The 25,552-nt window shown below is 48.9% G+C and overlaps 1 protein-coding gene across 1 annotated transcript in view; it reads left to right on the top strand.

The window, feature by feature from the left end:
• The window catches only part of KIF21B (kinesin family member 21B), a 1,425,990-nt gene that overhangs the window by 1,332,288 nt on the left and 68,150 nt on the right, over window positions 1-25,552 (top strand). The window contains exon 39 of the mRNA XM_040424150.1: window positions 12,084-12,222. Coding sequence (XP_040280084.1) covers window positions 12,084-12,222 — 139 coding nt within the window. The remainder of the gene's footprint in view (window positions 1-12,083; window positions 12,223-25,552) is intronic.

The raw sequence follows: 25,552 nt of genomic DNA, 5'->3' as shown, positions 1-25,552 counted from the left end.
GATATAGAGCTTCCTGCCTGGACATCTATTCTGTCCCTCTGGAGCTGTGTTGCTGCATTCTCTGGTTGTTGGTCCAGAACGCTACCCTCCGGATCCCTGTTGGACCTTTGTGGTCGGCTGTGGTCGCCCACCTGGGTGTATGTGTTTGTCTGTATTGTCTGTCCTCTCCCTGGTGTTTCCCTCTTAGTGTCAGTGGTGCGGACTAGCGATCCCACCGGCCCGTTCACTATCTAGGGCTCATTTTAGGGAAAGCCAGGGTTTAGGCACGTGAACGCCGCACGGGTGAGGAACCCGTCTAGGGACGTCAGGGCAGTCAGGTGCCAGCCGCAAGATGAGTCAGGGGTCACCACCTTTCCCTCTCCCTTGGGCAGGGCTTTCCCTTTTCCCTCCCTGTGCGTGACGCCGGTCATTACAGGAATAGTCAGTTGGGTGGCAACAGGGAGAAGGCGGGCCACACCACACAGGCCTGCAACTGTTCAACAGAGCAACCCCTTGCGGAAATCTTCCTTGCCAGGGGGTAGATGTTCTGCAGTATGGCGCTTTTTTGAGGAAAGTGTGGACGACAAAAGAATAGTAGTTTGCAACCGGTGCCATACGAAAATGAGTCGGGGCTTGAACACTAGCAACCTTACCACCACCAGCATGATCCGCCACATGGCATCCAAGCACCATAATAAGTGGGATGAATGCCTGGGTCCACAATCTGTGTCTGCTGGTCACACTACTGCCTTCTCTTCCCCTGTGCTAAGTGCTGGCCAATCCCCTGTCGAAGGCGCAGGCCCAGATGCATCCCGCCCTGCACTTGGACCTTCGCAAGCACCATCAGCGACCACATCCACTTCCGTGTCTCAGCGCAGAGTAAAAATGTCCTTACCCCAGGCATTTGAACACAGGCGCAAATACCCAGCCACCTACCCTCAGGCCATAGCACTAAATGCGCAACTTTCCAAATTACTGGCCCTGGAAATGTTGCCATTTAGGTTTGTGGACACTGAGGCCTTCCGCAGCCTGATGTCGGCGGCCATCCCTCATTAAGTAGTCCCCAGCCTCCACTATTTTTTACGGTGTGCCGTGCCCACTTTACACCAACATGTGTCCCGTAACATCACACATGCCCTGACCAACGCAGTTACTGGGAAGTTCCACTTAACCACGGACACATAGACAAGTGCATTCGGCCAGGGACGCTACATTTCCCTGACGGCACACTGGGTGAGCGTTGTGGAGGCTGGGAGCGAGTCGTACCCTGGGATGGCACAGGTGCTACCGACGCCAAGGATTGCGGGCCCTATGTCGATCAGGGTTTCTGCCAGCACCTACGTTAGTGGCTCTAACCCCCACTTCTCCTCCTCCGCTGTCTCCTCAACTTCCACCTCCGAATTATCCGCGTGCAACCACAGTCAGTCATCAGTTGGTAGCTGGAAGCAGTATAGCACTGTAGTGGGGAAGCGGCAACAGGCCGTGCTGAAGCTGATATGCTTAGGGGACAAACAGCACACCACTGCAGAGCTGTGGCAGGGGATAAGAGACCAGACTAAGCTGTGGCTCTCCACTCAACCTAGAACCAGGCATGGTTGTGTCTGATAATGGCCGTAATGTGGTGGCGGCTTTGGAGCTCGGCAAGCTCAGACACATCCCATACCTAGCCCACGTGTTCAACCTTGTGGTTCAGCGGTTTCTCAAAACCTACCCCAATTTGCCTGAGCTACTGGTGTAGGTGCTCTGCGTGTGTGCACATTTCCGCAAGTCACCGACAGCTTCAGCCGGTCTGTCAACGCTGCAGCAGTGCTTGAAATTGCCAGCTCACCGGCTGTTGTGTGACGTGAGCATGCGCTGGAACTCCACGTTCCACATGTTGGACAGGCTTTGTGAGCAGCAGAGAGCAGTAGTGGAATACCAGCTGCAACATGGTCGTCGCCTTTCCAGTAAGGTTCCGCTATTCACAAGTGAGGAGTGGGCATGGATGTCTGACCTCTGTGAGGTTTTAAGAAACTTTGAGGAATCAACACAGATGGTGTTGCGGGAAAAGGTGCGGGTGCGTTACGGGAACACCCTCGATTTTTCCGCGTGAGTGCAAAAGATTGTAATGCGTTTTGCACTCGCGTGAGAAAAATCGCGCATGTTCGGTACCCAAACCCGAACTTCTTCACAGAAGTTCGGGCTTGGGATCGGGGTTGTGTAGATTGTATTATTTTCCCTTATAACATGGTTATAAGGGAAAATAATAGCATTCTGAATACAGAATGCATAGTAAAATAGCGCTGGAGGGGTTAAAAAAAATTAAAAAATAATTTAACTCACCTTAGTCCACTTGCTCGCGCAGCCTGCATCTCCTTCTGTCTCCTTTGCTGAACAGGACCTGTGGTGACGTCACTCCTGTCATCACATGATCCATCACCATGGTAAAAGATCATGTGATGGATCATGTGATTACCGGAGTGACGTCACCACAGGTCTTGTTCAGCAAAGGAGACAGAAGGAGATGCCAGGCTGCGCGATCAAGTGGACTAAGGTGAGTTAAAAAAAAAATTAACCCCTCCAGCGCTATTCTACTATGCATTCTGTATTCAGAATGCTATTATTTTCCCTTATAACCATGTTATAAGGGAAAATAATAATGATCGGGTCTCCATCCCGATCGTCTCCTAGCAACCGTGCGTGAAAATCGCACCTTATCCGCACTTGCTTGCGGATGCTTGCGATTTTCACGCAACCCCATTCACTTATATAGAATATAGAGCATGCTGCAATTTTCATGCAACGCACAAGTGATGCGTGAAAATCACCGCTCATGTGAACAGCCCCATAGAAGTGAATGGGTCGGTATTCAGTGCGGGTGCAATGCGTTCAACTCACGCATCGCATCCGCGCGGAATACTCACCCATGTGAAAGGGGCCTAAACAAGCCACAAAAGGTGTCCCAGGATTGACACCGCAGCTGCTCCCGATGACACCACATGCATAACAGCTGAGACGTATGTTCCCCAAATCCCTGAATTCTCTTGGAGCCCAGATATGTCATTGACCCCACTGGACTCTGTGAATTAGATTTTTTTAAGCTGATTATTTAATTGATTTAGTAGTTGCCAGGACCAGTTTGAGCACTTAGCAGTTTTTTTTTGCTAAATCTCAACTCCTTTTATGCTAGACCCCAGAAAGAGATCACTGTCGATAGATCAGAAATGACAAAAATTTAGGTCATTGTATGATATATGGAATTAGTCAAGAAGCCAAGACTTTGGAACTATTGGTGCAAACAGCCTATATCACACAACAATGTTCCGTACAGCTTTAATCAGGGCACAATTTGAGGCTGTATTAAAATGTTTATATTATAGAGATAATGCGCAATGTCCACCAAAAGATCACCCATCTTTGATCGCTGGTACATCTTTGATCGCTGGTATAATGTTAGGACACTTATTGATCAGTTTGATTACAAACTTGCCCAGTATATACTTCTTAATTTATTTCAGTGGATGAGTCCCTTGTTCACTTCAAAGGTTTTATATGCTTAGAAAGCTAATATTTATTGCTGGTTTATTCATAATCACAATATATGATTATAAAGACACCAGTAATATGTATGGCTTATTTATAATTAGAGTTGAGCGGACACCTGAAAGTTCGGGTTCGGTCGAACTTCGCAAAAAAGTTTGAGTTCGGGACCCGAACTTGACCCTGAACCCGAGCTTTGGAGCACTAAAATGGCTCTAAAAAAGTCATGGAAAGGGCTAGAGGGCTGCAAAAGGCAGCAACATGTGGTTGAGAGCATGGCAAGTGCTCTGCAAACAAATGTGGATAGGGAAATGACTTAAAATAACATAAAATACGTAAAAATAAAAAATAATAATCTTGATCTAGGAGGATGATGTCCATATGGACAGGGCCGGTTCTAGGTGAAATGGGGCCCTGGGGCTGAAAACAATAAGCCCCCCCCCCCCACATGACACTTGCTGACTTTAATGTCCCATATTGTAAACAAATGCAAGTGGCAAAGCAACATTTCTCCAGTCCAACTGACTCCAAACAGAACCAGGCCGGGCTAGTACACTGGCACGGGTGAGATGGTGCCTGGGATGGATCCGATCCAGTTTAATCAACCAACCTACCAGACTGGGATGGATCCCGATCCACTTTAATCAACCAACCAGTTACTGGTAGGTTGGTTGATTAAACTGGATCGGATCCATCCCAGGCACCATCTCACCCATCCCAGTGCCAGTATACTAGCCCGCCCTGGTTCTGTTTGGACAGTTGGACTGGAGAAATGTGCATTTGGGGGGTGTGAGGGGGCCAGTTACTGGTAGGTTGGTTGATTAAACTGGGTCGGATCCATCCCAGGTACCATCTCACCCGTCCCAGTGCCAGTATACTAGCCCGCCCTGGTTCTGTTTGGACAGTTGGACTGGAGAAATGTGCATTGGGGGGGGGGGGGGGGGGGCGCCGGGCAGTTACTGGTAGTACCAGTAACTACCCCCCCCCCCCAAATGCACATTTCTCCAGTCCAACTGACTCCAAACACAAACAGAACCAGGGCCGCAGGGCGGGCTAGTAGTACACTGGGACGGCCCGGACGGGTGAGATGGTGCCGGACTAAGTAAGTCAGTGAGTGGGAAACACTGGGAATGGATGGATGGATCATGGATCCGATCCAGTTTAATTAACAACAAAACAATATAACCAATGAATTATGAACCTACCAGTCAGTGGAAGTTTGGAACTTGGCTGGGGGCTGGCTGCCCTCTGACTGTGGGCCTTCCCTGGCGCTGCTGGCAGAGTCAGACTGGGCTCTGGGCTGTGGCTGGCTGGCTGCCAAATGCCAATGGCGCTTGTTTGCTTTGCTTGCTCCTTGCCTCAATGCCTCCTTAAGTTCAATCCAAGGTCTCTGCTCTGGGTGGGGCGGCGGAGCCTGTGGCAACGTAAGTCAGCCAGACGCTAGACGTGCCTGCCTGTGCTGTGCATGCCGCTGCTCCAGTCTCTAATCTCTTAAAGAGACAAGCAGCGGCGCGGCTTGTCTAAGGAGTCAGGGGCCCGGGGGCAATTGCCCCCCTTGCCTCTATGAACGCGAGCTTGTCCACATTGGCTGTGGACAGGGGGCTGGTCTTGTCTGTGATAACCCTCTCCTGCCGTGCTAAACAAATGTTAAGACAATACACTGGCTGCAGGGCAGGCCAGCACCTCCAAGGCGTAAAGGGCAAGCTCAGGCCATGTGCCCAATTTGGAGACCCAGAAGTTGAAGGGGGCAGACCCATCAGTCAGTACGTGTAGGCGTGTGCACACATACTGCTCCAGTATGTCGCACGTCCCCGTGACGTCCACGATCCAATTGGATATCTTCCCTATCAACTTTCAAAGTTCTTTTATGCGCCTACCATGGTGATCATGGGTAATAGGGAATCAGGGTTCCATGCCGGAGATGGAGCCTGAGAAAGGGATACCACATCCAAGGGAGGTCAATGGCTGAAATCTGATTGGGTGGAGATGGTAGGACAAGTTATTAAAGCAGAAAAATCGAAGGAAGGCAGGAGGCGCGCGGCAATTACCCACTCCCGACTCGGGGAGGTAGTGACGATAAATAACAATACAGAACGTTATACAGGAGATACAGGAGAGGCCCTGCTGCCGCGTTGTTGACTCTAGATAACTTCTGCCTGATCGCACATCCCCATGACGTCCACACGGGGAATCATTGTTCGATTTCGGAGAGGGAGCCTGATAAACGGCTACGGCTACTACTTCGAAGCAAGGCAGCATGAGTTGTGGGCCTACAGGTGAGCTGACCCTGTCGCTCATGTGTGCCAGGCTGCCCAGAGGCAACGACAAGCTGTCCTCTGTGGGAGGTGTATCGTCTGTGTCCTCTGTATCCCCCCATCTATGCACCAGTGATGCCCATGAGCTGGTTTGGGTGCCAGCCTGCTGTGAACACGGTTCCTCCTCCTCCATCTCCTCCTTCTCATCCTCCACCTCGTCATCCTCCAGAACTGTGCCCTGGTTGGACAATTGTGTACCTGGCGTATGTTGGTGCAGGAACCCACCCACTTGTAAATGACTGGCATGAAACCCTTGTAAATGATCCCTCTTCTTCCTCCTCCTGTGCCACATCCTCTTCCATCATCGCCCGAAGCGTTTTTTTAAGGAGACATACACTGCGTGCAGAATTATTAGGCAAATTAGTATTTTGACCACATCATCCTCTTTATGCATGTTGTCTTACTCCAAGCTGTATAGGCTCGAAAGCCTACTACCAATTAAGCATATTAGGTGATGTGCATCTCTGTAATGAGAAGGGGTGTGGTCTAATGACATCAACACCCTATATCAGGTGTGCATAATTATTAGGCAACTTCCTTTCCTTTGGCAAAATGGGTCAAAAGAAGGACTTGACAGGCTCAGAAAAGTCAAAAATAGTGAGATATCTTGCAGAGGGATGCAGCACTCTTATAATTGCAAAGCTTCTGAAGCGTGATCATCGAACAATCAAGCGTTTCATTCAAAAACGTCAACAGGGTCGCAAGAAGCGTGTGGAAAAACCAAGGCGCAAAATAACTGCCCATGAACTGAGAAAAGTCAAGCGTGCAGCTGCCAAGATGCCACTTGCCACCAGTTTGGCCATATTTCAGAGCTGCAACATCACTGGAGTGCCCAAAAGCACAAGGTGTGCAATACTCAGAGACATGGCCAAGGTAAGAAAGGCTGAAAGACGACCACCACTGAACAAGACACACAAGCTGAAACGTCAAGACTGGGCCAAGAAATATCTCAAGACTGATTTTTCTAAGGTTTTATGGACTGATGAAATGAGAGTGAGTCTTGATGGGCCAGATGGATGGGCCCGTGGCTGGATTGGTAAAGGGCAGAGAGCTCCAGTCCGACTCAGACGCCAGCAAGGTGGAGGTGGAGTACTGGTTTGGGCTGGTATCATCAAAGATGAGCTTCTGGGGACTTTTCGGGTTGAGGATGGAGTCAAGCTCAACTCCCAGTCCTACTGCCAGTTTCTGGAAGACACCTTCTTCAAGCAGTGGTACAAGAAGAAGTCTGCATCCTTCAAGAAAAACATGATTTTCATGCAGGACAATGCTCCATCACACGCGTCCAAGTTCTCCACAGCGTGGCTGGCAAGAAAGGGTATAAAAGAAGAAAATCTAATGACATGGCCTCCTTGTTCACCTGATCTGAACCCTATTGAGAACCTGTGGTCCATCATCAAATGTGAGATTTACAAGGAGGGAAAACAGTACACCTCTCTGAACAGTGTCTGGGAGGCTGTGGTTGCTGCTGCACGCAATGTTGATGGTGAACAGATCAAAACACTGACAGAATCCATGGATGGCAGGCTTTTGAGTGTCCTTGCAAAGAAAGGTGGCTATATTGGTCACTGATTTGTTTTTGTTTTGTTTTTGAATGTCAGAAATGTATATTTGTGAATGTTGAGATGTTATATTGGTTTCACTGGTAAAAATAAATAATTTAAATGGGTATATATTTGTTTTTTGTTAAGTTGCCTAATAATTATGCACAGTAATAGTCACCTGCACACACAGATATCCCCCTAAAATAGCTAAAACTAAAAACAAACTAAAAACTACTTCCAAAAATATTCAGCTTTGATATTAATGAGTTTTTTGGGTTCATTGAGAACATGGTTGTTGTTCAATAATAAAATTAATCCTCAAAAATACAACTTGCCTAATAATTCTGCACTCCCTGTAGAAGTGGGATAGTAACGCTGAGAACGGCGTCATCAGCACTGGCCATGTTGATGGAGTACTCGAAACAGTGCAACAAGGCACACAGGTCTCGCATGGAGGCCCACTAATTGATGGTAAAGTGGTGCTGTTCCACAGAGCGACTCACCTGTGCGTTCTGCAGCTGAAACTCCACTATCGTCTGCTGCTGCTCGCACAGTCTGGCCAGCATGTGCAAGGTGGAGTTCCACCTTGTGGGCACGTCGCATATGAGGCGGTGAGCGGGAAGGCCGAAGTTACGCTGCAGCGCAGACAGGCGAGCAACAGCAGGGTGAGAACGCCGAAAGCGCGCACAGACGGCCCGCACTTTCTGCAGCAGCTCTGACATATCGGAGTCATTTTTCAGCAATTTCTGCACCACAAAATTCAGCACATGCACCAGGCAAGGGATGTGCGTCAAACCGGCTAGGCCCAGAGCTGCTACGAGATTTCGCCCATTATCGCACACCACCAGGCCGGACTTGAGGCTCACCGGCACCAACCACTCATCGGTCTGTTGTTCCATGCCCGTCCACAGCTCCTGCGTGGTGTGGGTTTTTTCACCCAAACAGATAATTTTCAAAACTGCCTGCTGTCGTTTACTCCTGGCTGTGCTGAAGTTGGTGGAGAAGGTGTTACACTGACCGGATGAGGAAGCAGAGTAGGAGGAGGAAGCAACAGGAGGCAAAGAGAAACGCCCTGCAATTCTCGGTGGTGGAAGGACATGCGCCAAACTGCTATCCGCCTCACGCCCAGCCGCCACTGCATTTACCCAGTGTGGTGTTAGAGAGATATAACTTCCCTGACCGTGCTTACTGGTCGACATATCCATAGTTATGTGGACCTTGCCACAGATGGCGTTGCGCAGTGCACACCTGATTTTGTCCCCCACTTGGTTGTGCAGGGAAGGGATGGTTCGCCTGGAAAAGTAGTGGCGGCTGGGCACAATGTACTGTGGGACAGCCACCGCATTCAGATTCTTAAAACTGTCCATGTCCACCAGATGGAATGACAGCATTTCAAAGGCCAGGAATTTGGAAGTGCTGGCATTCCGGCCAGGGATCGCGGGTGGGTAGGGGGGTACTTCCTCTTTCGCTCCAGTGTTTGGGAGATAGACAGCTGAACGCTTCCATGGGACATTGTGGAGATGCTTGGTGACCGAGGTGGTGGCGTTGTGGCATAGCCTCTGTTTGCGGAGTGGCAGATGCCACTGTCACTCCAGAGGGGGATGAAGAGGCAGAGAGTGCAGCAAGAGGAAGCAGGAGGAGCCAGAGACCTTTCTTGGTTTTTGAGGTGTCTACTCCACTGCAACTCGTGCTTTGCACTTAGATGCCTGGTCATGCAGGTTGTGCTCAGGTTTAGAACATTTATGCCTCGCTTCAGGCTCTGATTGCACAGCGTGCACACCACTCGCATGTCTTGTCATCAGCACATTGTCTGAAGAACTGCCACGCCAGGGAACTCCTTGTAGCTGACTTTGGTGTGCTCGGTCCCTTGGTGCGGTGGATAGCAGCAGGCGTTCTGTCTAGGGGACGGCCGCTCCGCTTTTGCACCCTGCTCCCTCTTTTGATGTGCTGGTGGCTCTGTGCGACCACCGACTCTTCCTCTGAACTACACAGGTCACTCGCATGACCTTGATTCCATGTGGGGTCGAGGACCTCATCGTCCTCTACATCATCTTCCACCCAGTCTTCACCCCTGCCCTCCTTGTCAGTCTGCAGACTGCAGAAAGCCGCAGCGGTTGGCACCTGTGTTTCGTCATTATCCGAGACGTGCTGCGGTGGTCCTCACATGTACTCATCCTGAAACATAAGTGGTTGGGCATCGGTGCACTCAATGTCTTCCACTTCTGGGGCAGGGCTATGTGGATGGCCCTGGGAAACCCTGCCAGCATGACTTGGGGCTCAGACTGCTTGGCTGATTTGCAAGGGGGTGAGGTGAAAGACTGATGGCCATGGGCTGCAGGTGCCAACTCTGATCTTTCAGCAGGGGACTGGGTGGGAAACAATGTGAACGAACTGGAGGCACTGCCAGCCACCCAATCTACTATCGCCTGTACTTGTTCTGGCCTCACCATTCATAGAGCTGCATTCGGCCCTACCAAATAACGCTGAAGTTTCTGTCGCCTACTCGCACCTGAGGAAGGTGTTTCACTTGGGCGTGTAGCTGGCACAGATCGACCACGTCCTCTCCCTGCAACAGGAGCTCCACCAACACTAGCAGCACCACAACCAGGGCCACGTCCCTTGTTTGACGCTCTCCTAATTTTTTGCGGTCACCCACCGAAGTTACAGACGTTTTTACTAAATTAAGTTCCTTGTGAACAATGCAGAGCGGGGGTTTTTTGACGGCCAAAATGGGTTAATGTCACCCAATAATGGAACAGGCAAGTTTTTTAAACTTATTGCAGTGCAGGCAGCAAAGGTACTTTATTGCCACAAAAAGTTTTTTTCTAACACACAATGAACCAGATGGATTTAACTTTATTTCTTTAACTACCAGAAATGCAGCACAGGGCAAAAAGGTACTTTATTGCTCCCCCCAATTTTTTTTTTTAACCCTAAATGAAACAGATGGATTTAACTGAGATTATATTTCACTCTCACAAATAAGGCACAGGGGTTTTTTACATTCTTCTTTTCAAAATAGCTCAAGTTCAGTCAGATTGGATGGGGAGTGTCTGTTAATAGCAATTTTCAAGTCTTGCCACACATTCTCAATGGGATTTAGGTCTGAACTTTGACTGGACCAGTCTAACACATGAATATGCTTTGATCTAAACTATTTCATTGTAGCTCTGGCTGTATTTTTAGGGTCATTGTCCTGCTGGAAGATGAACCACCACCCCAGTCTCAAGTCTTACAGCCTCTCATAGGTTTTCCTCCAAGATTTCTCTGTATTTATCTCCATCCATCTTCCCATCAACTGACCAGCTTTCATGTCCCTCCTGAAGAAAAGCATCCCCACAGCATGATGCTGCCAACCCCATTTTTCATGGTCAGAATGGTGTGTTTAGGGTGATGTACACAGTTAGTTTTCCGCCTCACATAGTGTTTTGCATTTAAGTTCAAAAAGTTCCACTTTGGTCTGACCAGAACACCTTCCACATGTTTGCTGTGTCCCCTACATACTACAAATGGGACTTCTTATGGCTTGCTTTTAAAAATGGCTTTCACTGCATGAAGGCCAGATTTGTGGAGTATACGACTGATAGTTGTCCTGTGGACAGGTTCTCCCACCTGATCTGTGGATCTCTGCAGCTCCTCCAAAGTGACCATGGGCCTCTTGGCTTCCTCTCTAATTAGTGCTCTGCTTGCCTGGGCTGTCAGTTTTGGTAGGTTTGCAGATGTGCCATACTCTTTCCATTTTTGGATGATGGATTGAACAGTGCTCTGTGAGATGTTGGTATATTTTTATAACCTAACCCTGCATTACAGTTCTCCACAACTTTACCCTAACCAGTCTGGTGTGTTCCTTGGATTTTATGATGCTGCTTGTTCACTAATGTTCTCTAACAAACCTCTGAGGCCAGAACAGAACAGCTGTAGTTATACTCAGAATAAATAACACACAGGTGGACTATATTTACTAATAAGGTGACTTCTGAAGGCAATTGGTCACACTAGATTTCATTTAGGGATATCAGAGTACAGAGAGCTGAATACAAACCCACACCACACTTTTCAGATTAGTATTTTTTGAAAACCATGTATCATTTTATTTTCACTTTACTAATACTTGCTGCTTTCTGTTGGTCTATCACATAAATGCGAATAAAAATACATTTAAGTTTGTGGGTGTAAATTGAAAAAATGTGGAAAAGTTCAAGGGGTATGAATACATTTTCGAGGCACTGTATTGTGCCTGTGAATCAACCAATAACATGTACAGTATTAGCTTTCTAAGCATAGAAAACCTCTATTCTCAACATGGTAAGGCTACAGTAAGTAATGTATATGATATGACACAGCAATAGGACACAGCTCTTCCCTCAGCATGCTGATGTCTAGCACTGTCAATCAGGGGATGGGGGAGTGTGCAGACCACAGGGGTGTTGCAAAAGCAGTGATCCAAGGATTCAGCCCTGGCCCAGATGCTCCAACATGCTCATTTGCATATAACTAAAACACAAATCTCTCTGCAGCTGTTTGACATAGAGACAAAAAAAAGGTATTGGTTCACTCAGCATGATCAACCCTACCAGGCAGTATGCTTAGTTTAATAGGGTTGATCATTCCGACAGCAGCTCTTTAATTCCAAGTTTACTTATATGCATCTTCAATTCTTCCTGTTCTAATTGGCTTTGATGATACTTTTTTTTCAGATGTTTGTCTTACCATCTGGGTGGGGAGGTAGCATATCTCCTACCTATAACCTGGAACCTCCCCATTATGATGGCATTGAGTGCTTAGCGGTGCAGGATAACATCTTATGCAGCGGTTCCAGAGACAATGGTGTTAAGAAATGGGATATTCAACGCCATGAGCTCATACAGGTATGTTTTTGAATCAACTAAGCTGCTAAAAATTCTAGTATATGCTGCACTGCAAACCAGCACATCAGTTTTAGGCTACATTTACAAGACATGTAAAAAACGGCCAAATGGGTTGCTTATAATAGCAATTATTTTCTCTGAGAAACAGCCATTAAAAACAGCCACCTTCAACTGTATAGGGGCTGTCAGTCAATAAAAATGTCTTATTTTTTGATGGCTGTTATTCAAGGTTTGTCAAAAAAACTGCCGCGTCAATAACCCCACAGACTACCATTGTTCTTAAAATGTAGCCTGAGCATGAATTGCTGCAGTGTTTCAGTGCAGTTGTTGGACGTATGACTCGTATAAGTGAATCACTTTTAGAAACACGTGTCATGTGTAGTGTGACCAATAATCGTGTGAATTTTTTTTTACTATTCACAGTAAAAATGTACTGTATGCTACCACTAGGTGTACAGCCCAATGTATTTTGTGTTTGGGTTAATTTACTTGTCACAAAGATGTTTCTAAGGCTGAAAATCAATTCCCAGTTATCTGAGTGAAGTTCATTAAGCTCATTTAGTTTAATAGGACTGTCACTGAACTTCTTGTAAGAAATCTACAGTGTATAAATTTACTCTCTCTAACGTGATGAGTGTGAACTAAGTACACTGCTTTTGTTGAAGGGTGGCTGCAATTTGTGCAAATAACAGACACAAAAACATGCAAGTCATACCTAACATTTCTTGTTTTTCACTCCCATGCTGTCATGGATCTATAACAGAATTATAGCTGCTTATAGGGTTGGACTGGCCCACCTGAGTACCAGAGGGTCCTCAGGTGGGCCCAGTCTCTGAAGCCATAGTGGTTCTCAAAGGTCCAGGAGATACATCCCATTTGGAGCTGCCTTTGGAGCCAATCCCTTGCCACTAAATTCTACTTCTTTGATTGAAAACCTATTAGACTTTATTAATGATTTAGAGGTTGGGAGCCTGATGTACTTAAAAATAATAATAATAATGAAAACTTGACACAACTAGAAGTATTTGCATAATACTTCGTTCACATTACCGTTCAGCCTTTCCATTCACCTAAACGGAGCAGGAGAACGTAAAGGATGAATTTGGCACATAACTGAGCCAAACGGAACCTAAGGACCCATAGACTATAATGGGGTCCGTTAGGTTTCCGCTCAGAAGATGATTTTGGAGCGGAGACAAAAGTTGTGCATGCAGGACTTTTGTCTCCGCTTCAAAAATCTTCCTCTGAGTGGAAAACTAACGGACCCCATTATAGTCTATGGGGTCCTTAGGTTCCGTTTGGCTCAGTTATGTGCCGAGTCCGTCCTATCCGTTCTCCTGCTCCTAAACAGATTTTATATAAATTATATAAACTGTTTGGTTGATATTGATTTTTAGGCTTCGTTCAGAAGCCTAAAAATCAATTTCAACCAGACTGTTTATATAAATACACTGCTCCAAAAAAATAAAGGGAACACTTAAACAACACAATGTTACTCCAAGTCAATCACACTTCTGTGAAATCAAACTGTCCACTTAGGAAGCAACACTGAGTGACAATCAATTTCACATGCTGTTGTGCAAATGGGATAGACAACAGGTGGAAATTATAGGCAATTAGCAAGACACCCCCAATAAAGGAGTGGTTCTGCAGGTGGTGACCTGACCACTTCTCAGTTCCTATGCTTCCTGGCTGATGTTTTGGTCACTTTTGAATGCTGCCGGTGCTTTCACTCTAGTGGTAGCATGAGACGGAGTCTACAACCCACACAAGTGGCTCAGGTAGTGCAGCTTATCCAGGATGGCACATCAATGCGAGCTGTGGCAAGAAGGTTTGCTGTGTCTGTCAGCGTAGTGTCCAGAGCATAGAGGCGCTACCAGGAGACAGGCCAGTACATAAGGAGACGTGGAGGAGGCCATAGGAGGGCAACAACCCAGCAGCAGGACTGCTACCTCCCCCTTTGTGCAAGGAGGAACAGGAGGAGCACTGCCAGAGCCCTGCAAAATTACCTCCAGCAGCCCACAAATGTGCATGTGTCTGCTCAAACGGTCAGAAACAGACTCCATGAGGGTGATATGAGGGCCCGACATCCACAGGTGGGGGTTGTGTTTACAGCCCAACACCGTGCAGGACGTTTGGCATTTGCCAGAAAACACCAAGATTGACAAATTCGCCACTGGCGCCCTGTGCTCTTCACAGATGAAAGCAGGTTCACACTGAGCACATGTGACAGACGTGACAGAGTCTGGAGACGCCGTGGAGAACGTTCTGCTGCCTGCAACATCCTCCAGCATGACCAGTTTGGCACTGGGTCAGTAATGGTGTGGGGTGGCATTTCTTTGGAGGGCCGCACAGCCCTCCATGTGCTCGCCAGAGGTAGCCTGACTGCCATTAGGTACCGAGATGAGATCCTCAGACCCCTTGTGAGACCATATGCTGGTGCGGTTGGCCCTGGGTTCTTCCTAATGCAAGACAATGCTAGACCTCATGTGGCTTGAGTGTGTCAGCAGTTCCTGCAAGACGAAGGCATTGATGCTATGGACTGGCCCGCCCGTTCCCCAGACCTGAATCCAATTGAGCACATCTGGGACATCACGTCTCGCTCTATCCACCAACGACTGTCCAGGAGTTGGCAGATGCTTTAGTCCAGGTCTGGGAGGAGATCCCTCAGGAGACCGTCCGCCACCTCATCAGGAGCATGCACAGGCGTTGTAGGGAGGTCATACAGGCACGTGGAGGACACACACACTACTGAGCCTCATTTTGACTTAGGAAAAACTTTTAATCCAGCTCACCTTCCTGGTGTGGTATATAATCCCGGCTCCAGAGGCCCTGGGGGAGTGTTCCCATAGCAGGCTGCAGACAAAATAGAAAAAGGTTCTGGAGACAATGGAGGTCCTCTTACAGCTCTTCTTTATTGGTATTGTTCATAAAACCGACATAGTCACTGGATCCACGGCATGGTCGCTGACGCGTTTCGGGTGAGTACCCTTAGTCGTAGCACCATGCTAAGTGTGACCCCACAATATAAAGGAATTGGAGTGCACCTCCTCAAAAATCCAGGGAGGAAACTCCAATCCCATAGGCTGCCACAACAAAGGCACACCTCTTCGTTCGGTTCATCAATTACACATACAATTGGAAACACACTGTGAGGGTATTCCTGGGACATGTTAACCCTGCAATCACCATAGTGTTTGCTCTTGCGAGAAAAAGCCGCACAGTGTGAATACTTTATCATTCAACCAATTAAAAAGTAATAATACAAGCAACCAAAATGGCCCTTCATCCTGCAGTGTATTACAGTTGATTACAACCCGACAATTTACATAGAAGTTCAGTAAAAAATCTATATAATGAAAACAAAAACAGAAATAAAAATAAAAACAAAAATAAAAATAAAAATAACTGCGGAAATAGGTTAATATTAAGGTGCTCTTTGCAGATTGACATCTCCAGTGTTCTTGGGCTATATGGTCTATATGTAGAAAGCATGGAAAAATAGATAAATTCCTACTCACACCACGTTCATCAAATAAATCCATGCTATATATGACTCATATTGGAAAAGACCAAGCCGCACCGTGTAGCCAGTGTCCTGAGCAGTGTTCAGCCGATATGCACGATCCTGTCGGACACTATAAGTCCCACATCAACTTATCTGCTGAAGAGGAGAATACATCCTAGTGAGCATAAGCTGAGCCTTCATGTTGAACCATTAGTGAGTATATATCTCCACTCGATTCATGTACTCCATACATCAATGATAAATATACATCAGTTCTTTTCTCAAATTGAGACCTACTGGAATCCTAGACCCAAGTCTAAAAATCCAGTAGGCCTCCCGGAGAAGAATTTTCTTCCGATGGTCGCCACCCCTTTTGGGTGCCAAGACTCTTTCAATAGCAAATGCTTGGAAAAACGACACTCGGCGGGCATGTTTTTGAATAAAGTGCCTCGCTATATTTGAGATATTGAGGATGTTTGGGTTGCCAATGTAGTTCAAATGTTCAAGGATGCGACTCTTGAATTTACGGGCCGTGCTGCCTATGTACATCAGATCACAATGGGTACATCTGATGACATAGACAACACCCTCTGTATTGCAATTGATATAGCTGCGGATGGGAAAATTGACTGTGTGTGTTGAATTGTCAAATGTTTTAGTAGGTAAAACATAGTTGCAAGTCTTACAGGGATTACCTCCACATTTAGTGAAGCCCTGGTAACCCAGCCAACTAGATTTAACGTCTTTTCTAGTGCTGCTGGCAGTATAAAGAGACGGAGACAGCGAGCAGGACAGAGTAGCAGCTCTTCTGGAGACAATTCTGCAACCAGATTTGAGTGCTTGGTATAAAATATTATCATCAAATAATATTGGCAAACATTTTTTTATAGACGTACTGATTGCATTAAATTCACTGCTATATGTCAGAGATAAGGTAGGAATACTATCCTGTTCACTATCTCCGCAAGCTCCTACACCGCCAGTAGAGGCCCCTTTATTTCTCCTATACCTTGGCTTGCCAAACAACATCTCCTCTCTGTCTTTAAGTGATGCAATTGTTCTCCCCCTTTTAATCATCCAAGTTGGATAGTTCCTTTCTGTTAATCTTTGAGCTACCTTGTCAAACTCGTCATCTAATTTTTCTTTGTCACTACAATTTCTTGCTGTACGCATAAATTCGCCCATGGGGATTGCTCTAATAGTATGCATTGGATGATGACTTTTTGCATTGAGGATTGAATTGCCAGACACCTCTTTTCTGTATGTGAGGGTGTGCACCGTTTCCCCCGGACACCCGCGGAGTGTCAAATCCAGAAAACTGGTATGGGATTCATGTACTGAACAGATGAATTGTAAGTTATAGTCATTATTATTTAAGTAGGCCTGGAGGTCTGGGACGGCAGACACACCACCCGCCCACACCATAAGTATGTCGTCGATGTATCTGCCGTACCAGACCAAACCAGGCCCAAACGGATTATCCAGGCTATAAATGTACTTTTCCTCCCAATAGGACATAGTCAGATTGGCCAAAGACGGTGAGAACTTGGCCCCCATTGACACTCCGCGGGTCTGCAGGTAGTGCACACCATCAAACACAAAATAATTGTGGGTCAAAAGATATTTAGTGACTTCACAAATAAAATCTATAAAACCGGAACTGAGTCCAGTATATCGATGAAGATGATATTCCAGCGCCAGTAGAGCAACCCCGTGGGGAATAGAGGGATAGAGAGAAACTACATCCGCTGTGATCCACCTATAGTTCTCAGTCCACACAAATCTGTACATAGCCCGTAGTACATCTGAAGTATCTTTCAAGAACCCTGGAGTGCGCCTGACCAGTGGCTGGAGAATATTGTCCAGCCAGCTGCCCAGGCGCTCAGTCAGGGAACCCATACCAGAGACTATAGGACGAAAGGGGGGGGGGGGGGTGGACGCCCTTATGGATTTTAGGTAAAGCGTGCATAATGGGGGTAACAGGGACCTCCACGTTTAGGTATCTATATTCACTGTCACCGAAAGCACCACACTCCTTTCCTTTCGATAGCAGTGACATATAGCTAGCCATATATTCTTGCAGCGGATCTCGCAATAATTTCTTATATGTGGATGTGTCCGCTAACATCTCCCGTAGTTGTTTACCATAAATTACCTTGTCCATAACGACCACCGCCCCCCCTTTGTCTGCCATTTTAATAACTAAAGTGTCACATTGTTGTAATTGCTGAAGAGCAAGGGCTTGGGATGCATTAAGGTTGTTATAATTATTGGTTTTGTTACTATCTAATTCAATTCTCCTTAATTCTTTCTCCAGAACCTCCTGGAAGACATCCATACTGCCCGTACGTGACATAACGGGATAAAACTTGGCATTGCGTGTACGAAATTTGCTGGCCGGTTTAGGCAAATCTCTAATTCCCTGTTCATCCTGGAGACCCTCAAGACAACACAGTGCTACCTGTTCGTTGAACAGGAGATCTTTGAATGAATTTACTTCATAGGATTGTATGTTGTCCTGTGGGGGATCAGGAGAAGATGGAATGTCATAAAAGTGTCGGGATACAGTGATATTGCGTACAAATTTATTTATGTCAAGTAAGGTAGAAAACATATCAAAATGACCAGTTGGTGCAAAATTAAGACCAAGTGAAAGTACATTCCTCTGTTCACTGCTCAGGACAACACTGGATAAATTTACTTGTGGTCGTGGCCACCAGGTACGTACCTGACCCTACCAGGGATACCTAACCCAAGCAGTCAGAGTTGTGCCGCAACCGCGTCGTGGAGGGACACCTGAAAGAGGGCATCCCCTTTGAGAGTAGCAGGAAAAGGGGGCTGGGTGGGAGGGAGAACTCTGTACGCCGTACACGTGTGGGAGGGCGCCGGCCGCTGATGTAGGCAGCCAAGCCCCTCCCACAAATACAGGCCAATGAATCGGCCTTACACTTGTGGTCGTGGCCACCAGGTACGTACCTGACCCTACCAGGGATACCTAACCCAAGCGGTCAGAGTTGTGCCGCAACCGCGTCGTGGAGGGACACCTGAAAGAGGGCAAAAAACATACTGATAGGCAAAAGTAATTTATTGCGAGGTTATTACAAAGCCAGGTTCTGAAAAGCTGTTGACATCTCAGTATCGGGGTGAGGTATGTAACGGGCGAAACATGCCGAGTGCCAACGCCCTAATTTCTGAATGACGTGTGCTGGTACTTGATTCTTGGATGCTGCTGACGCAGCGCCTATGCGGAACGAATGCCCTGAAATAGTGGAGGGGTCACAGCCCAGGATGGCCACCAGTGACCTGACGTGGGATACGAACTGATGGGTGGTGAGTGGAACCACCCCGAAGGGCAACAGTGGACTGTTAGGCCCAGACCCCGACAAGGCGGACCGTAGCTGACGGAGCACCGTGACGGGGCACCATTGGTGTGACGTGGGAAAGAAGGACACCGGGACAGGGGGGCCCACCTGGGAGGTCTTGGACGTCCTGAGCAGTAGCGTGAACCCTTCGGTGTTCTGGACCAGCTGGCTGACCGTGAGAAACTTGCTACTGCCGGAAGAACAAGTGAACTCCCCAGGCCTCAGAAAGCCGTAAAAGGCTAAATAGATGGCAGATTTGAGTACCAGGCTGGGCAAAACCCCGAAAGGATTACTGTCCAGGACGTCGGATAGACTGCGGAAAAGGGGCCCGGTGACCGCTTGCCTACGCCCTTGGCCTTGATGTCCGCATTTGCTTAAGCCCTTGAGTGCGGCTTTGACAGCGTGCATGGCGAACACTGATGGTCGTTCGGGATGACTAACGGAGAGGAAATGTTGTACACCCACTAGGTACGACCTCACCGTACTGTGGGAGAGCTTGTGCACTGAATGGCAATAGCCAATGAACGCCAGGATGTGATCTGAAAAACTGGATTCCCCCTGAGGACATTCCCCCTGGAACCTGCGGAACATCTTCCACCCGGTGTGGTACGCTCTGGTCGTGTTGGGCGAGAGGGAATTGTGAATCAGAGCGTGGGCCGTCTCAAGGTGGTCGATTACGCTAACATTAAGGACTCGTGAGGAGGAACGGTGGCGCCTGTCGCGTCTGCCTCTGGCATGACCTGAAAGAAACGGGAAAAGTTAGCTCTCGATAAGGCGTCGGCAGCCAAGTTTCGATCACCTGGCATATGCGCGCTATGAACGTGGAAATGGTGGTGTAGGGAGAGCTGTACTAACCGTCTAAGGAAGCACATGACATGACTTGACTTTGATGACCCACTGTCTATGATGTCTACCACGGCTGCGTTGTCAGTCACGAACAGGACGGACTGATTCGCCCAAAGACTGCCCCATATGTGAGCAGCTACCACAATGGGGTACAGCTCGAACAGTGCCGAGGTTTGGAGGAACCCTGGGATTAGTTCCACCTCGGCAGGCCATCCGTCTGCAACCCACTGAGTGCCAAATATAGCGGCAAACTCTGTGCCGGCCGCCGCGTCTGAAAAGACTAAGGGGGACTGGCACGACAGCTCGGGAACGAATAGGGACACCCCATTCCACCGGTCCAAAAAATGGTCCCACATACAGAGATCCGCTAAGGCCTGACTGTACAGACGCACTGGGCTGTCCTGTTCTGGGGCGGAGCTTAAGAGCGCCAGCAGGCGGGATATGAACGTTCTGCCCTGCGGAATGATGCGCATGGCAAAGTTAATACATGCCCAGTAGCGACTGAAGATCAGTCTTAGTGACCACTGACGTGACTGAAAACCTGTGGATCACTTCTCTGACTCTCGTTAGCTTGTCCGCAGGCAACCTGGCTAACATGCGTTGGGAGTCTAACTCGATGCCCAGAAAGGTGATGACGGTGGACGGGCCCTCCACTTTCTTGGAAGAAACTGGTACCCCCAACTGGGAGAAACACCTTAGCAGCTTCCCTAGCCCCAGAGGAGCAGCCCCCGGCCTCTCAATCAGTAGGAAGTCATCTAAGTAATGGATGACGAATTCGCAGCCAACCTTGTGTACCAGAACCCAGTGAAGGGCTTGAGCCAGCTGATCGAAGAGCCAGGGGCTGCTCTTGGAACCGAAGGTGAGTTTTGTGGCGAAATAATACAGGCCTCTCCACCTGATACCGTGCCATTGCCAGAGTGCTGGCATGATGGGGAGCAATTTAAAGGCGTCCGATATATCTGCTTTGGACAACACGGACCCAGGACCTGTCTTCATGATGATGGCGATGGCCTGGTCTATAGAAGAATACCTCATACCAACTTCTTCCGAAGGAATGAGGGAGTTGAGGCTGGGGACCTGGGAACCATGTGGGGCAGACAAGTCAATGATGAGTCTCTCCTTCTTACTGAACTTGCCTGTGACGACCCCCACGGGACTAACTCTCCACCGTTGAAATGGGGGCACTTCGAAAGGACCAATTAAGAACCCTTTGTCTAACTCGGACTCTATGAGTGTGTCTACTGAGCTAGGATTCCTTTCGGCTGACTGAAGGTTCCTACACTCGTGTGTGACCTCTGGGGTCGTGATTAACCCCGTGTGGAAACCCTCATGAAACCCTGATACCAGAAACTGCACAAACCCTGGATTATGATGACCTTGCAATTGTAGCTGTAGACGACTAGTATTGACCACGCTCATGTAATTCTTCACCGATTTTAATGAGCAAGCTACTCGGGGGTGGGCCCTGAAGCAGTTGGTACAGATATGCAACAAACGGCATTGCCCGAAAATTCCAAGACGCGTAATTAAAATTGTTGCATATCTGGGCCCTACCTAACTGGACAATGGGTCGTCCTAGTTTATCTACCGAATTGGGGGGTCTGAAGATGTTGAGTGGTCCTGCTGAAGAGCCGGAGGGGTATGATGTCGTGCTGACAGCCGACTTATGGCACCACTCTACTGAGTGAAAGATAGACTGACAGGCAGAACAGGAGGGAGCTTTCAGGCCTGCAAAGTGTCTGCAGAACAACTCTGTGTCCAGGACGGACCAGTCTGTGACATGTTGAAACTGGGACAGGGCCGCAGCTGCTTTGGCTGAGAACGAACAGTGGTAATCATAGAACGCGTTCCCACCATACCTATGACCCAATTCTGTGACCCGAAAGAGGTACAGGTCTAGTTCCTCCCTCCTGTCCGGCCTGGCAGTACAAATGACGTCCCTGAAAAGGCTGAAAGCCATGACGAACTCTGGTATGTTCAATTTGCGATTGAGCCGGTGGTTGCGGCTTCTCAGGACCACCGACACTTCCCCGCAAGCTATGACCTTGTTGTCAGAAAGGTCCCTGGAGGCTATTAGTAGAGAAGCGAGATTGACGTCCCTACCCTCTAGGATGTCCTTTCTGATGCTGATGGGGACAAAATGAGACGGAGTCACGTTGGGGACTGGCTGGGCAGTACGAATGTCTGCCGCGGCAGAGGTGGAGGCGACCGGAGGCTCGGGTGAAGAGACCGATACTGCTGAGTTGTGAGCCTCGACTGACTCTAGTCTAGCCTGTATGGACGTGACGGCCGACGTCAAATTGTTCAACATGAGGTGTAATTGGGCCAGCGACGTTTGTATCGTGGTTGCGGGGGGATCACTGCTGCTGGGCACCAGGGAGTCTTTCCATAGCCGGTATAGCTCCGCTTTTCTGGCAGACGCCGGGAACGGAACGCCCCGCCTCGTCAGCTCCGCCATCAGCTTGGGAATAGTCCATGCACGCAGGGATAGCGTACTGCCCCCTTCGGACGACCCTGCAGCGTTTTCATGCACTGATGCTTCCATAATGTCAGACGCGTGCGACATCGCAGCTGTGGAAACAACAACGCAAGGTGACCAACTACCCTGGGCGACCACCCGTGTCCGTGAAGCTGTTTGACAACGTGGTAGAAAAGGTGCACTGTTCCTGTGAAGCACGCACACTAACCCCAGAACGGCCGTGAAAGAGTGGCCAGGACCGCCACCCGGAAGAACACACTAGAAGACCTAACTTACTTACCAACTCAGGAACTCTGCGCTCTGAAACCCCGCGGATGTTTTTTTTTTTTTTTTTTTTTGAAATGGAACAACCTGAACGTAAAACAGTGCATGAGACCACTCCCTTGCTAACAATCAATACCTCCCGCCACTGGTGTGAACCCCCACTACCTCGTTCCAAAGAAAACTCGAGTGAAATCCTAGGCTGACTTCTCTTGTGTTTTTTTATTTTTTTCTCTCAGACCTGGGAAACAAACAACACAAAGAAACCAGTCAATGCACGGGGTACAACTGATGGAGCACGAGCTGTGGCTGTGGATTTGATCAACGGATGGGGGTGGCATTGATTGACGTTGTCCACCCCCCGTCTCTGTCTGTCGTTTGTGACGAACCCCTACCTACCTAAGCAGCACGGCGGCCCGTGCCAGACTTTAGGTGTGTGTGAGGCGCGGGCCATTGCGTCCCCCACCGTGCTCCACCGTGAACCGCGTGGGAAGCGCGGAGCTCCCTGGCACCGAGGACCAAGTAGGGGGGGTACCTTTGAGCAACGGCTCGCGCCTCACGCAACACAATTTTTGTGCCACGTGGAGAGCTAACGCGAGTCCCTGGCAGGGTGCGCAGTGCGGCGGGGCCCCTCGCGTTCGATGGCTGGCCCGCCCGCCGGCTGAGCACTCCTGCCGCGTGGGGAGCCGCGCAGCCCTCAGGCATGAACCGACACAGGGAGGGCCCCCGGTGGTGAGGGCCTATCCCTGCCGATAACGGAATGCCGCGTGGGGGGCCTCACCGGTCCCTGGTGGAGTGCTCAGTGCGAGGGCGCCCTCCTGCCTTCTGAGGGCCGACCCTCCGCCGGCTGAGCGCCTCCACCGCGTGGGGAAACGGCGTTGCCCCCTGGCATGATTTGGAACGGGGGAAGCCTAACCTGGCGCAGCCTTCCCCCTTTACCAATTTGCAACGTGCCGCGTGGGAGGCCCACCGCTCCCTGGTGGAGTGCTCAGTGCGGTGGTGCCCCCCTTTTTTAGAGGGGCCGACCCACCGCCGGCTGGGCATCTCCGCCGCGTGGGGACACGGTGGTGCCTCCTGGCTTGGACAGAGACGGGAGGGGGGGGCCTGTGTGGCCTTGCACCACCCCGATTGTGGCAAGGAGGGGCCATATGGAGCCGCCCCGCTCTCCGACGGAGCGCTCATGGCAGGGGCGCCTCCCCCCAACTGGGGGGCCGGCCCGCCGCTGAGGGGCACGCCCACCACGTGGGGGAGCGGGCAGTACCGGCTGAACATGGAGCGTGGGAGGTGGCCTGAAGAGGTGGACGGGGGCGGTCTCTCCTGGCCATGGCCCCGCCCCCCGCCGGCGAGCGACCACCACGCCCGACCTAAGCGGCGGAGGGGGGAGCGCCGCGTCGGCTCCACCACCTCCGTCGGACGAACGAGGGCATGTGAAGTGATCCGGAGCGTGGGACCCGCTTACCAACAGGGCCGACCGCACCACCGGACATCGACTTACCTGACCTGTTCGGCAGGACTGTCAGGTACAACGCACGCTCCGGAACTCTAGAACTCTGTACGCCGTACACGTGTGGGAGGGCGCCGGCCGCTGATGTAGGCAGCCAAGCCCCTCCCACAAATACAGGCCAATGAATCGGCCTTACACAACACTTAGCTGTTCACAATTTATTTTTGTTTCATCTGCAAGCGAGTCGATCTTTGATGCCGCTGACCGGTGTCTCCGTCCGCCCCTGGCTCTGCGTTTTTTGAGGCATTTACCATATCTCCCTTATCTTTTACTATTCTTGACCTTTTATAGTAGGAAGCAAAATTACTACACCCATAATCAGGTTTATGAATGGGGGAGGAGGGATAATGTTTATTCTACATCTAAATCCATCCTAAAACCCCAAAAAAAAATCAAGCAAAAGAGATTACCTAAAAGGGTGTCCAGAGTTAGTTTCTCCTCTGATGCGGAGGGGTCTGAAACTTCACATGTGGCCAGTGAGTTGGAGCCGGGATCCGATGTCTCCGCCCTCCTCCCTGTATCTGATGAGGCTAGTAATTTTGCTTCCTACTATAAAAGGTCAAGAATAGTAAAAGATAAGGGAGATATGGTAAATGCCTCAAAAAACGCAGAGCCAGGGGCGGACGGAGACACCGGTCAGCGGCATCAAAGATCGACTCGCTTGCAGATGAAACAAAAATAAATTGTGAACAGCTAAGTGTTGTAAATTTATCCAGTGTTGTCCTGAGCAGTGAACAGAGGAATGTACTTTCACTTGGTCTTAATTTTGCACCAACTGGTCATTTTGATATGTTTTCTACCTTACTTGACATAAATAAATTTGTACGCAATATCACTGTATCCCGACACTTTTATGACATTCCATCTTCTCCTGATCCCCCACAGGACAACATACAATCCTATGAAGTAAATTCATTCAAAGATCTCCTGTTCAACGAACAGGTAGCACTGTGTTGTCTTGAGGGTCTCCAGGATGAACAGGGAATTAGAGATTTGCCTAAACCGGCCAGCAAATTTCGTACACGCAATGCCAAGTTTTATCCCGTTATGTCACGTACGGGCAGTATGGATGTCTTCCAGGAGGTTCTGGAGAAAGAATTAAGGAGAATTGAATTAGATAGTAACAAACCAATAATTATAACAACCTTAATGCATCCCAAGCCCTTGCTCTTCAGCAATTACAACAATGTGACACTTTAGTTATTAAAATGGCAGACAAAGGGGGGGCGGTGGTCGTTATGGACAAGGTAATTTATGGTAAACAACTACGGGAGATGTTAGCGGACACATCCACATATAAGAAATTATTGCGAGATCCGCTGCAAGAATATATGGCTAGCTATATGTCACTGCTATCGAAAGGAAAGGAG

The sequence above is a fragment of the Bufo bufo genome, chromosome 3 (genome assembly GCF_905171765.1).
Source record: "Bufo bufo chromosome 3, aBufBuf1.1, whole genome shotgun sequence".
Classification (NCBI taxonomy): Eukaryota; Metazoa; Chordata; class Amphibia; order Anura; family Bufonidae; genus Bufo; species Bufo bufo.
This window is presented reverse-complemented; position numbering and strand designations above follow the sequence as displayed.